The following is a 13,591-nucleotide window of genomic DNA, read 5'->3' on the forward strand; positions in this document are numbered from 1 at the left end:
TAGAAAGGTGAGAAAGAAGAAAACTACTGTGTTGCTTCCTTATTTCTTTTGACACTGAACTTTAGAAGATAGTAGACAAATGTTCCCTATGTTTACTAATCAAATGCACAATAATCCCTCTATTTTTCTTTCCAGGCGTGTAAAGGGTAACTGATGGGCTATGATTATAGTATTCCTTCAAAAGAGGCCAAATCTACATACAAATGTGTTGTATTATGATCAGACACTATACCTTGAGTTCCTCCATAGAAAGAACAAAACATAAAAAGGGAAATATAAAAGCTGTGTATAAAAGCTGTATCTTTATGTTAAAGATACAGAAGAACACAATAATAGCATTTCAAAGCTGCATGTTGATTTTAAACCTGCCACTTTATTGTTTACCTTCAAGTTCCTCTAGATGTGAAGGGATTCCTTGTATCCTGGGCTGAACGTATGACAACTTAAACTTGGGCACCACGAACGGTACCTGTTTGCCATCAGGGGGGAATCTGGAAAGTAAATAATCCTCGGTGCAGCCGACCTGCGGCTTCATGGAGACGGCGGTCAGCGGAGGCACACAGACAGGAGGGCTGTAGCAATCTGAGACTGCGGCTTTAAAGTCCCTTTCCATGGAGACTGCGTGTGAAAGAAGGGGAGGAAAGACAAAAATCACAAACATGCACGTAGATTTATATATAATAATCCGCCCCAGCATGCTTTGGTACTTATTCAATCATTTTAGAACAAACTGCTGATACATAAACCACTCTGGCGTCCTAGCAAGGACATCTGGGCTCTGCATCCATTCTGTCCAGCCGACGTTTGAGCAATTAGCATGTGACTGCCAAAGAATATTCATTTATTATAATGATAAGCATAGTTCATAGAGTCTCATTTCCACACAGAGTTCATAGATGGAAAGCAAGTTTATTTTCAAGTTAATTACACAACACTTTCAAGTAAAATCTAGTCATTTAAAACTACTCTCAACAAAGCAATTCTTGTTATCAATACTAATGGAGAACATCAGTCTTAAATACAAAAGCAACTCTAAAAATAAGCTGAATTTAGGTCTCCAAGTCTACAGAAATCTTCACCCAATCACAAAATAAAACATACACTGACCCAAATATAATAGCAACTCTCCCTGTGCTGGCATCTCTGACCTATGTTGTCCATTCTCTAACATGACACGTGATTCCTAAAATGCATGAGTTAGGATGGGGAGGTAAGGGACACCCAGAGTTAATCTATAAATAATCAGTATAGTCTGTAGAATAAATAAAAGTGCAATTACCACTGTGTATTGATTTATAAAATGTTTTAATGCAAAAAAGAAGCCTTCATACTTAAATATCATAGGAAGCTATGCTCTAGACTAAGAAATCCAAGAGCGAGCCAATGAAAAATAAAGTTCTAGTCATAGCCCTGAAGAGGTGAGCAAACCACACAACAGGAAGGGAAATCTCCAGGACTCCTGGATAAATGTGAGTCCTGATGAGTTTATGGGTCTCTTCTCTCCACGTGTCCTCCTCCACGGGCCACTCACCTGCAATAGGCATTTTTAATGCACTGTTCATAAAATGGACATTAAGACATTTGCCAGAGTGCGTTGTCCTGCAGACACACACAGTACTTCTCTCCCTGCCTTCGTCTATATTTCATCCACCTGTACCACGCATGTCCATGCTCAGCTTCCCTTCCTTCTTCCCACTGAGCTTGCTGCAGTCCTCCTCGTACTTCCGCACCTGCTGCGTCTTCTTCACGGGACCGCCCAGGGCGCCTTAGGTTTCTGCCTCTCCCGTGGAGTTAGGAGATATGTCTCATTTACCCTTATATGACAAAATGCCACAAATACATGTTTGCTGAAGTCAAAGCAAAATGCAACTCACGGTTGTGCTTTTCCGTTTCGCCATGAAAACACCCTCTGCAGCAACTCTTTACAAATTCTGTTGCCATCACATTCAATTTCCAATATCGAGCAAAACATACAACTTTCCGATTTTAATATTAATCTGTTGGCAGAAGAGAAAACAATTTAAAATGATCATGCTTAATGCTGTTGGGTATCACTAAATACAATCAGTCATATTCTCCGCCTTTCTAAGATGTTCAAAAGTTTAGAGGACGATAGATTTTTGTTCCTATGTGTAATTTTCGTACAACCTGGGCTCCTTACAAGTTAATAAAATAACATGCTGAAAAATTACTAAATGAACAATTTCAGTTTTAATCTGGAAAAAAGGAAATCTCCACTCTCAATATTCTCTTTAGCCTTATAAATCTCAATTGATGACTAAGCAAAATTTGAAACATAAAATGGCACTCATAAAAAAAGTGTGAGAAAAATTTCACTTGCTCCAAATCAATTCCCTTGGTAACCCTAAGACTCCATCATGGGGGCCAATAAACAAATACCTTCATATTCTATGAGATGGTTTAATGCTTAGAATTACACTAACGGAAAAATGTATCTTAAACACTGTAACACACGCACACACCACCAGCTAAGTCATAAATAAGATATATTAGAAAAAAAGGGAGTCTGTTTAAAATTTACCTGAAATATAAGACTGTACAAAATATGACCAGAGATATTGAAGTTAAGAACAATCTAACAATGGGCAGGGGGGAGTGGGGAGGGGACAGTGAGGAGAGGGGATTACAGGACTATTATAAAGGACACATGGACAAAATCACGGGGGAGGGTGGAGGTGGGGGAGGGCAGGGGGTTCAACTGGGGTGGGGTGGAGGGATGGGGAGAAAAGGCACACAACTGTAATTGAATAACAATTAAAAATTAAAATTTAAAAAAAAAAAGAACTTCACATCCAGGGGACACGTTTGCTGCAGGCACAGTGCACCAATGGCAATGAATGACATTGCGCAGACAAGCTAAACTGGCATCCAAGAGCAAGGCTCCTGGCTTTCAGGTTTGAGATAGTGGAGTAGGAAAATCCTGAGCTCACCTCCTCTCCCTGACACCAAAACGACAACTCCATATAGAATAGCAATCTCCGAGAACAAACTGAAAACTAGCAGAAGAGATTTTCTGCAACTACAGATATAAAGAAAAAGCCACAGCGAGGGCAGTGGGAGGGACAGTGACTCAGTCTAGTCAGGACCCACCCGACCCTCCAATCCCTGTGTGGTGACCCACAAGTGGGAGGGATATCACAACTGTGGAGATTCCCCCACCTGAGAGCAAGAGGTCCAAGCCCCAGTCTGGGGACCTGCACCAGGAAGAGGAGCCACCATAACAGACGGCTGAAGGAAACCAAGACTGTGCTCTTTCCAAGAACAGAGGCAGCAGTTTGAAAAGCACCTGGGTCATACCTGAAGGTGATACATGGGCTAATGTGCTGGAGGGACAGGGGTCTTTCTCCAGAATCAGAAGTGCTGGTGGGTGCCACTTCCCCCCCCTCCTTTCTTTACTCTCTTTCCTCCTAGCTGGGCTGATGCTGACAGGTGCCATTACTGACACTCTCTGTTAACCTTGCTAACACTGTTCGCCCCACCCTGGCATTTCCCTGAGGACCCACCCAGGCTGGCACCCCTCCAAAGGGGCCTTTCCGCACCTGGTGGGCGGCCTCGGTTGGCACTAGCTCACAGCAGTGTGTCTGCAACAGCCTGCAAAGTTAAAGATGTGCATTGTGAACCCTAAAGCAACCACTAAAATAGGAAAACAGAGGTTTAGCTAATGAGCCAAAAAGGTGATCAAATGGAATTATAGAAAAAGGGTCTTAATAAAAAAGAAAGCAGAAAAAAAGGGGGGAGACAAAGAACAGCTGGGATGAACAGTAAATAATAGTAAGCATATGCTCTCGGTGGAACAAAAAACAGGTGGGATGAATAAAAAACAGCAAAATGATACACTGAAACCTAACCATAGCAATAATCACATTAAGTATAAATGCTCTAAATGTACCAATTAAAAGGCAGAGATTGTCAGATTGGCTAAAAACCCACGACCCAACTGTATGCTGGCTACGAGAAATGTACTTTAAATATAGATACAAATAGGTTAAATGTGAAAGGAGGGACATCCCTCATGAATAGAGACACAAAAATTCTCAACAAAATACTAGCAAACCGAATCCAGAAACATGTAAACATCATAACCAAGTGAGATTTATCCTAGGATGGCAAGGTTGGTTTAACATCTGAATGTCAACTCATGTAATACATTATGCAATAAAATATGCAACAAAAATCACATGATCATCTCAATAGAGACAAAAGAGATATGAAAATTCCAATAATCATTCATGATTTAAAAAAAAGCTGATCAAACAAGGAATAGAAGAGAATCTTCTCAACAAAATAAAGAGTATCTATGAAAAGCGACAATTAACATCACAGTAGGTGCTGAAGGACTGAATGTTTTCCCTCTAAGCCCCCACAAAAGACAAGGATGCCCACTCACACCACTTCTGTTCAACAACGGACTGAAGACTATAGCCAGCACAATTAGACTAGAAAGCTATAAACGGCACCCATACTGGAAATGGAAAAGTAAAACCTTATTTACAGACAACTTGATCTTGTAAATAAAAAGAGCAAAGGAATCCACTACAAACTATTAGAAGAAATAAACAAGTTGCACGCAGTTGTAAGATATAAGACTGTTAAAAAAATTAGCTATATCTCTATACACTGAAAAAGAACAATCTAAAACTGAAATTAAGAAATCCATTCTATCCATAATAACATCTAAAAGAGCCCTGAAATACTTAGAAATACTTTAACGAGAGAAGTGTAAGACTTGTACACTGAAAACTACGAAGCATTTATTGAAAGATATTAAAGGAGACTTCAAGAAATGAAGACATCCTATTTTGATGGGTTGAAAGACAAATTATTAAGATAGCAATACTCCCCAAATTTTCTACAGATTTAACACAATCCCTTTCAGCTTCTTTACAGAAACAGTGATCTTAAAATTCATACGGAAATGCAAAAAACAGACAGCCAAGACAATCTCGAAAAAGAACCAATTTGGAAGATACACTTCTTGACTTGAAAACTGACCGCAGAGCGACAGTAACTAAGACGGTGATACTGGCATAAGCACAGACGTACGGATCAATGGCGCACAAGGGAGAGCCCAGCGATGAAGCCTTACATTTATGGTCAATGAAGGTGCCAAGAAATTTTAAAGAGGAAGGAACAGTCTTTTCAACAAGTGGTGCTGGGACAAATGGATATCCACATTAAAAAAAAAAAAAGGATGACTACCACATGCTATACACAAAAATTAAGTCAAAATTGATCACCTATATGTGAGAGTTAAAATTACAAAACTCCTAGAAGAAAACATGGAAGTAATTCATTCTTTGGGAACATGGGCTAGGCACCGATTTCTTAGATATGACACCAAAAGTGTGGTGCTAAAAGAAAATTTAGATATAATTAAATCAAATATCAAAATTCTGATACATTAATCAGAGTTTAAAACTTTGTGCTTCAAAAGACACCATCAACAAAATGAAAAGACAATTCAAAGAGTAGGAGAAAAATCTGCAAATAATAATAATGAGCTTATATCTAGAATATATGAAAGACTTACAATTCAGCAATAAAAGAAAAAATCATAATTTAAAAATAGGCAAGGATTTGAACAAACACTTTTCCAAAGAAATACACAAGAAGACAAAACAGCACACGAAACTATGTTCAACACCATTAGTCGTTAGAAAAATGCAAATTAAAACTACACTGAGATAGTACTACACCCTTACTGAGAAGGGCAAAATTGCAAAGACTAGCCATTCAAGAATTCGCAAGCATGTAGAATGAGTAGAACTCTCATATTCACCTGGTTGCAATGTAAAATGGTTTGGCAGTTTCTTAAATTAAGCTCACGCCTACTTTATCTGATCAAGACATCCCATTCCTAGATCAAGAAAACAGAAACAGTATTATCCACACAAAGGCTTGCACACCACCATCCATGGCAGCTCAACTTGAAATAGCCCCAAACTATCAAATGTCCATCGACAGGTGAATAAGCAAATTGTACTACGTCTGTACGATGAAATACTATTCAGCAATCAAGGAATACCCCACCCATGGATTGATGCCTTTCCACCAGTACCGGTAGATTTTCCAGTACTGAAAAATTCTCCTTCATTATCTCTTTAAATACTGCTTTGCCTGCTCTCTCTTTCTTTCAGAAACTCCAATTTATTAGACTTCCTCACTACAACTTCTCATTCTGATCATTCTAACTTCCACGTCTCCTAATCTCTTTTATATTTTCCATTTCCATCTCTTTGAGCTGTGTTCTGAATGATTTATTCTGGTCTATATCCCAGAATCTGCAGTTCAACACAACAAGTGAGTTTTGAGTTTTTACTGCATTTTTCATGAAGAGAAATTACATTGTTCTTTTTTTAACCAGCTCTGTATCTCTGTCACTTTTAAGCTTCCTGCTCCCTGCATCTATTTTTAACCTTGTCTTTTATATACTTAAAATAGCCCATCATAATTATTTTAATAATCTATGACAGCAAATCAATATATAAAGCTTTTGTAAGTTTACTTATAATTATTTATTGTTTCTGCTGATTCTTGCTCAAGTTGTCTTATTTCCTTGTGTACTTGGATTATCTTTGGCAAGAAATTAATGTTCATTGACTTCAAAACTTTAAGTCAAAGATGGAAAGTATACTCCTACAGAGAATATTTGCATTTGCTTACCAGATGATTTTAAATGCATGCTTCCACAAATAACCCAATTTTAAAGTGGGCAAAGGATGTGAGTAGCTATTTATTCAAAAAAAAAAAAGATCAATGAATGGCCAATAAACCCATGAAAAGGTTCTCAACATCACTAGTCATTAGGAAAATGCAAATCAGACCGCAGTGGGATAGCACTTCACACACACTGGGACAGCTCTGGTCAGACAGACGGACAAAAAAGCGTTGGTGAGGATGTGAAGAAACTGCAGCCCTCACACATGCCGGTGGAGGTGAGAATGGTGCAGCCACTCTGTAAAAACCATTTGGTAGTTCCCCAAGAACTACCCCCAGAGCTAACATATGACCCAGGAATTCCACTCCTAGGTAAACGTATCTATGAGACTGAGAAATCTATTTCCACGCAAATGCCCACAGCACATTGCTCACGGTAGCCAAAAAGTGGATACCACCCAAATGTCCGTTCCTAATGAACAGAAAAACAAAGTGTGGTATATTTATATTACAGAATATTATTCAGGTATAAAAAGAAATAAAGTACTGATTCATGCCACAACATGAATAAACCTCAAAAACATGATGCTCAGTGAACAAAGCAGGACGAAAAGCACACACCGTGTGAGCTCATTCATGAGGAGCCCCCGGAGTAAGCAAATTGGCAGAACGCAGATGAGTGATCTCCCGGGGTTTGGGGGAGGGGAAGGGACCAGGAGTGACTGCTAACGGTACATGGTTTCTTTCTGGGGCGATGGAAATGGTTTGGAATTAGACAGGGATGACGGTTGCACAGCTTAGTGAATATACAACACTGAACTGTACACCTTAAAAGGGTGAATTTTGTGGTAAGTGAATTATACCTCCGTATAAAAGGATTTTAAAAATTCACATTTTGAAACTTTTTAAGCCCACCACGGTGATGTCAGTTTCTCCCGTGGTCTGGTGGCAGCAACTCCCTAGGGACAGGCTTTCTTCCTGTTTCACTTGAGGTCAAGGCACTTTCACTGCAGATCCTGGAAGGAGGTAGAGTGAGTTTCCATCTTTGACATCACGGGCCTTTGGGATCCTGGAATTATGGCAGGAAGTCTCTACTTAGCTAACCTTGACCAAGGCCTGTGCTGGCTGCTAACTGTGCCTTGGGTCCTGCAGGCCCCCGAGTTCTTACTCTATAACCCAATCAAGTCCTCCCAGGCGAGCAAACACCCTCGGGGCTCCTTGAGTCTCCCAGGTTTTCTGCTTTCTCTTAGATTTGAACAGATCAACTCCTAACTACCATTTAATTTGTTTTAACACAGCATTCTTGGCTACTTTCAGTGTGAGAGTTCTTCCATTATCTTAACTATAATGCCCCAAATGAAAACCCTCTATTTGCTTTTCAAGTTAAAATTAACTCTGGTGAGTTAGGACACGGTAAAACAGTTTCAGTATTACTTAGGACCTCAGGTAAGATTACTGTAGAGATGTTGAAGCTTAAATAACACATACTACCATAAAAAGTTCACTTTAGAGAAAATTTAACACCAGTTTGAGGGGGAGTCCAGTTTTGAAAGCAGCACGGGTGGCGGACTTTTTCTCCTAAGTATCAAGGCTCTTTGTCCAACTACAGTAAACAAGACAGCAGCAAGGGCACACAAAGGACCTAAGGAAACACACGCAGAAACATACACACGTGCACGCGGAGTTGACGGGACACATATCATCGAAAGGAAAATAAGTAACACTGGAAAACTGATTACCCACACGGGAGAAAAGAACTAGACCTTACCACTTCACTCCACACAGGAATCACTTACACACGTATTAAGGATGTAAATATGAACGGCAACATTTTAAAGCTTTTAGAAATAACAGAGTAGAGCTTTATGACCCAAGGAAAGGGAAAAATTGGTTAAACAAGATGCTAAAAGCACTAAGCGTAAGGAAAAGGATGACATATTCAACCATGTTAAACCATAGAAAATGTCCATCAAAAACCACTATGAAGAAAGTAAGAAGACAAGCTACCATATTTTGCCGTGTATAATACACATGTTTTACCCCAATTTTTGAGGGAAAAATAAGGATGTGCATTATACATGGGCAGTACCTGAAATACTTTGTATCTGTTCTTGTGTTTTGTGATTATTCGTTACATAAAATTTCTTGTACCATAATATGTTCAAAAAATAAATGCTAAAATTACTTTTAATACAAGAAAATATCTAAATTTAAATCAATAAAAAATTGAATTAAAAAAACAAAAGATGTGTTTTCCTGAAAGTTTGGGCCAAAAACGTGGCTGTGCCTTATACATGGCAAAATATGGTACTTACTAGGAAAACGATACTTGCCACATGTATAACTGCCAAGGGACTAGTACACAGAATATGTATACTTTAAAAAAAAAGACTTCTAGAAATCCATTTTTAAAAGTTTTAAAAACAATAAAAACTAGGCAAAAGCCATAAATAGACATCCCAGAGAAGAGGAATTACAAAACGTTCAACATCATCAGTAATTAAGGAAATGTAAATTAACTCCCCATGGGGTGCCATTTCCTCACCCACCAGATTGTTGAAAAGAAAAAGTTCAGTCCAATACAAATGTTATTGTACAAGTGTCTCAATGCTGTTGAGAAAGGGAACAAAGCAAACACTTAACACACAGCTTGGGAGAGTATGAACTGGTACAACCACTTTATAAAACAAGCCAGTGTCATCCAGCAAAACTGAACACCCGTAACTCCACTCCTAGTAAGGAAGGTAAGGACATTCTTGCAGATGGGAGAGGAGGGGAGGGGACAGAAGGGCAGAGGGGACAGGGAGGGAGAAATAGAGCTGACCCTTGAACAACACCAGTTTTGAAGAGCATGAGTCCACTTATACGTGGCTACTTTTCAATAAATACTGCAAATGTATTTCCTCTTCTTCATGATTTTTGTAATAACATTTTTTCTCTAGCTTACTTTAGTATAAGAATACAGTGTATAATTCACATAACATACAAAGTATGGGTTAACTGACTGTTCATGTTATCAGTAAGGCTTCCTGTCAGTAGCCTATTCGCAGTTAAGTTCTGGGGCAAATTTATACACGGATTTCTGACTGCACTGGATGTCAGCGCCCCAACCTCCGCACTGCCGAAGTGTCAACTGTGTATTACTATTTAAATGCTGTGCTTTCTTCTGCTCTCTATTTTTACTCTTTTTTATAGCTTTATTGAGGTACAATTGACTTACAGTAAATGGCACATATTTAAATATAATTACATGAGTCACACATATGTATACATTGAGGAAAGCATCTTCACAATCGAGAAAATGAACACAGCCATCATCCCCCACAGCTTCCTTGTCATACCGCTTTTTAACGCAGCCTCCCTTACTTTCCCTTGCCTCCATCCGTGAGTAACCACTGATCTGTGTTCTGTACTTCGAATGCCAATTGGCATTCTCTAGACATTGGTCAGGTATAGTTTGGACATGATTTATGCACATATTTCACTTTAGCAGATACTGCCAGAGAGTTCTGTAAAATGATTGCACCAACTTACAGTACTACCAGCAGAGTATGAGAGTCCCCATTGCTCCACAAGCTCGTTCACAAGCTCCTTCACCCTCAATGATGAGCCTTTCCCATTTTAGCTCTTTTCACAGTCCTAAGGAAAATACATATAAAACTACTTGTCTGAACAACAAACAAAAAAATGTAAACTTTCAATGGTGATTGAAGTGGAATTCATTACAAAGAAATTTTAATCTAAGGGCATTTTCCCCGGAATGCATAACAATAATGGAAGCAAAGGCCCTAGCTGGCGTATGCCTCATGGATTCTGATTGAGGCGAAACGTACGATTTCTGCGGAAGGGTTCTAGAAGAGCCGCTGAGACACACAGAATCGCAGGATTAAAAGTGAGCTGGCAGTCAGTGCCCTGGGACTCAGTGAAATGCACTCCAACAGCTACAACGCGACTTTAACACTGGTAACAACCCCGAGCCCGACAGACCAAAATGACACCAAAATAGTGTCGTCATTTGAATGGGGGGGATACGGAACACCCTTATAGTACTGTAACTCCATCCATACGCGCCGCTACTTGCTCTCAGCTGTTGCTACTTAACCACGAGGGCGGAACCGTGCTAGGAGATGCATTTTGACATAAAGGTATGTTTCTCATCTTCCTTCCAATCTGACTTTAAAGTCCCCTCTACCACCCTGTCACTTCTTTAAAAAAAATACGGGCTCAACACTCACTATCTTTCTTTCTTCATCCTCTGTTTACTCCTCAAAGTCACTCCAATTTGGCTTCCAGCCATATTTTACTTAAATTATGTTTGCTGAAATCAATGACCGACCCCTCCTTCCTAGCAAAGCCAATAGGCACCTTATCAGCTCCCAAGTCCCTGATTCTTCAGACTCTTTGACTCCGAGATTTCTCTCCTCCAACCCGTTTCCTCTCTTGGCTTCCATGACACCTCGGCCTGCTCCTTTCCCTCCTTTCTTCCCTGATAGGGCCCACCCACGCCTTAAACATGGGCATTCCCCTTCCTTGGTCTTCCTCTCTTCTTACTCTGCTTGAACGATTTCTTCCACTCTCACAGAATTAACTTCCACCATCCAGATGCTTCCAACATCTACAATTCTGATCCTTACTTCAGAAAATCCTGACACCGATACATTGTATCCATAAACTGCCTGCCAGACAGCCCTGCCACAAGTCTGGCCAGATCCTCCAACTCATTTTGTCCCCACCGATTAGTCTATCAATTTGTTAGTTTTACCCCTAAATTAAATGTATGAATTGAATTATTATAATTCAAGAGGAGCCAATCAAATACAAGAGATCCTTAAAATCCTTTTCTTAGAGGGTAAAAAAAAAAAAGCACAAATTTTTATGAAGTCTTTACTCCAGTTAGGAAGGTAAATTCATAGTCATTAGCAAAAATGACAAAATACAAAACATGATACGAAAGCAACCCTGGAATCCCAGCTCTCAAAAGCAAGCAATATCAACATTTCCTTCTGAAAAAGCAATTTTTAACCTTGATAAAGGTACATATCAAAATACTAAATTGGTAAATTGGGGGTGGTGGTATTAACTATCAATATTTCCAGGCTTTTTTTTTTTTTTAACAGAACTCTATTAACTGCCTACCTGGACTTAGAATCAGTATACTATTTTAAAAACAAAAGCAACCCTTTCATATGCTGTATTTTAAATATTCTACAGGAATCCGTGTTTTTCGCTTGGCATCTCTCTTGCCTGTACCTGGACGTCTGTGTGCAATGGTATATTCCTTTACTTAAGGAATCCACTGCAAACACACACACACACACACACACACAACACTGGGAGAAACAGATGCGAAATCTAATCTAGCTGGGTAGGTCATCTGTGTTTTGCAAAAACCAAAGTAAAGTGACGTTTTAACACCTCTTTGCCGCTCCCAAAAGTTCAGAAACACTCTGCTAAGCAGTTCTCATCTGACTCTCGGGCAAAGGAGGTGCGCTTCCCCTTCCACTTTCCCGGGCCCAGAGCCCACCTGGGCGGGGGGCTCCCCTCCCTCCGGCCCAGGGTTCCCCCGAGTGGACCGGTGAACTCCGCAACCCGTCCTGCTCCACAGGGCGAGTCACTGCCTTCCAGGCCGCGGAGATCGCAGCTGGCTGTCCGACGACCGTAAGCCTCCCTCGGGCCTCCGGAGAGCAGACCCGGACACAGTCACCCGGGCCCGCAACGAAGGGCACCTTTTTTTAAAAGTTTAAGGAGACGAAAAAACCAGCAGAACAGTCGCAGGACGTTCAGCCTCGCGAGGCGCGGGACGGGGCTCTCGGCGCTGGGGCCCGGGCCGCTCTCACACCCACACCCAGCCCCGCGCGCAGGACCCCCGGAGGCCAGGGCGGGGGCCACTCGAGGCCCGCGCCACGCAGCGCGCCGGGAGAAGCGCCCCCGACAGCGCACCTGGGCCCTCCGTCTGCCTCCCACGCCGCGGCGCCGGGGTCTCCACGCGCGGCTCTCGGGGCGCCCTTGCTCCACACCTGCGGGGGGCTGCGCCACGCGGCCCGGGCGGGTTACCTGGTCCACGCAGAGGACGTTCTGCCGTCGCCGCCCCCGTGAATCGTTTCTCAGGTCACTTCGCCAGGCAGCGTCCCGAGGCCCCGCCCCTGCCTCCCCAGGTTCCCCGCCCTCCCGTCGGGTTTGCCGGCTGCGGGGCGGGGTGGGACGCGGCCGGGCGGGGCCGTGGAGCCGTGTACCTGAGCGCACTGCGCCTGCGTGCGACTCAAGTCTCCCAGTCTGCCTGTTCCAGCCCCGGCTCTCAGCAACTCGCTTTGGAAAGGTCAAGGTGAAGCCAGGCAGAGTTTGGAGTGTTTTGAGGGATTAAAAGGGAGATAAAAGATAGAAGAAGAATAGGGGGAAAACCATTGGCCTGATGAGCCTCTTTGAATAGGGAAGGAAGGAGCATAGATATTTGCCAGAGATATTTCTGCACCCTTTTTGGGGGGCGGCAGGGGGAGCACAGAACCTTCTTAGTTGTGGTGTTACTGGACTTTAGTGTTTTTATATCCTAATTATAATGTATTTGATAATCAGCCCGCATCTCTTCACTTTTGTGGTATTGCGTCTGCCTGCACCTTGCCAGCAGTAGGAATGTTGAAAGGGATCCTAAGGGAATCCACCACAATGGCGCTGTCCCCATTCTGTGCTGGAATCTAGCACCCTGGCAAGGAGTTGGCTGACCCTTGTCATTTTTGCCTCCCATGGTGGGAATCATAACTCTGTAGTTGGAAAGTTGTTGAATGAACTCCTAGAGTATCTGTTAGCGAATAGCTCAGCTTTTGAGAGGCCAATGGATTATAAATTGAAATAAAGGTAATACTTTTCTTCCTGTAGAGCAGTCTTTCTCCAAGTGGGTTCTGTTAATCTCCAGGTCCTA

At 41.6% G+C, this 13,591-nt stretch overlaps 1 protein-coding gene across 6 annotated transcripts in view; it reads right to left on the bottom strand.

The window, feature by feature from the left end:
• Nucleotides 1-12,821, bottom strand: part of TC2N (tandem C2 domains, nuclear) — a 36,497-nt gene extending 23,676 nt beyond the window's left edge. Inside the window, exons 1-5 of one of the 6 annotated variants that reach the window (XM_053928234.2) lie at nt 12,619-12,777; nt 10,213-10,317; nt 5,801-5,878; nt 1,875-1,997; nt 385-618 (exon numbers count right to left, since the gene is read on the bottom strand). In XM_053928234.2, coding sequence (XP_053784209.1) covers nt 385-618; nt 1,875-1,941 — 301 coding nt within the window. In that variant the 5' untranslated portion in view covers nt 1,942-1,997; nt 5,801-5,878; nt 10,213-10,317; nt 12,619-12,777. Of the gene's footprint in view, nt 1-384; nt 619-1,531; nt 1,819-1,874; nt 1,998-5,800; nt 5,879-10,212; nt 10,318-12,618 lie in introns of those variants that run through there. The other 5 variants (XM_053928235.2, XM_053928233.2, XM_053928236.2 and 2 more) reach the window with 5 other exon arrangements.
• Nucleotides 12,822-13,591: the final 770 nt, after the last annotated feature.

The sequence above is a fragment of the Desmodus rotundus genome, chromosome 7, assembly GCF_022682495.2.
Source record: "Desmodus rotundus isolate HL8 chromosome 7, HLdesRot8A.1, whole genome shotgun sequence".
Taxonomy (NCBI): Eukaryota; Metazoa; Chordata; class Mammalia; order Chiroptera; family Phyllostomidae; genus Desmodus; species Desmodus rotundus.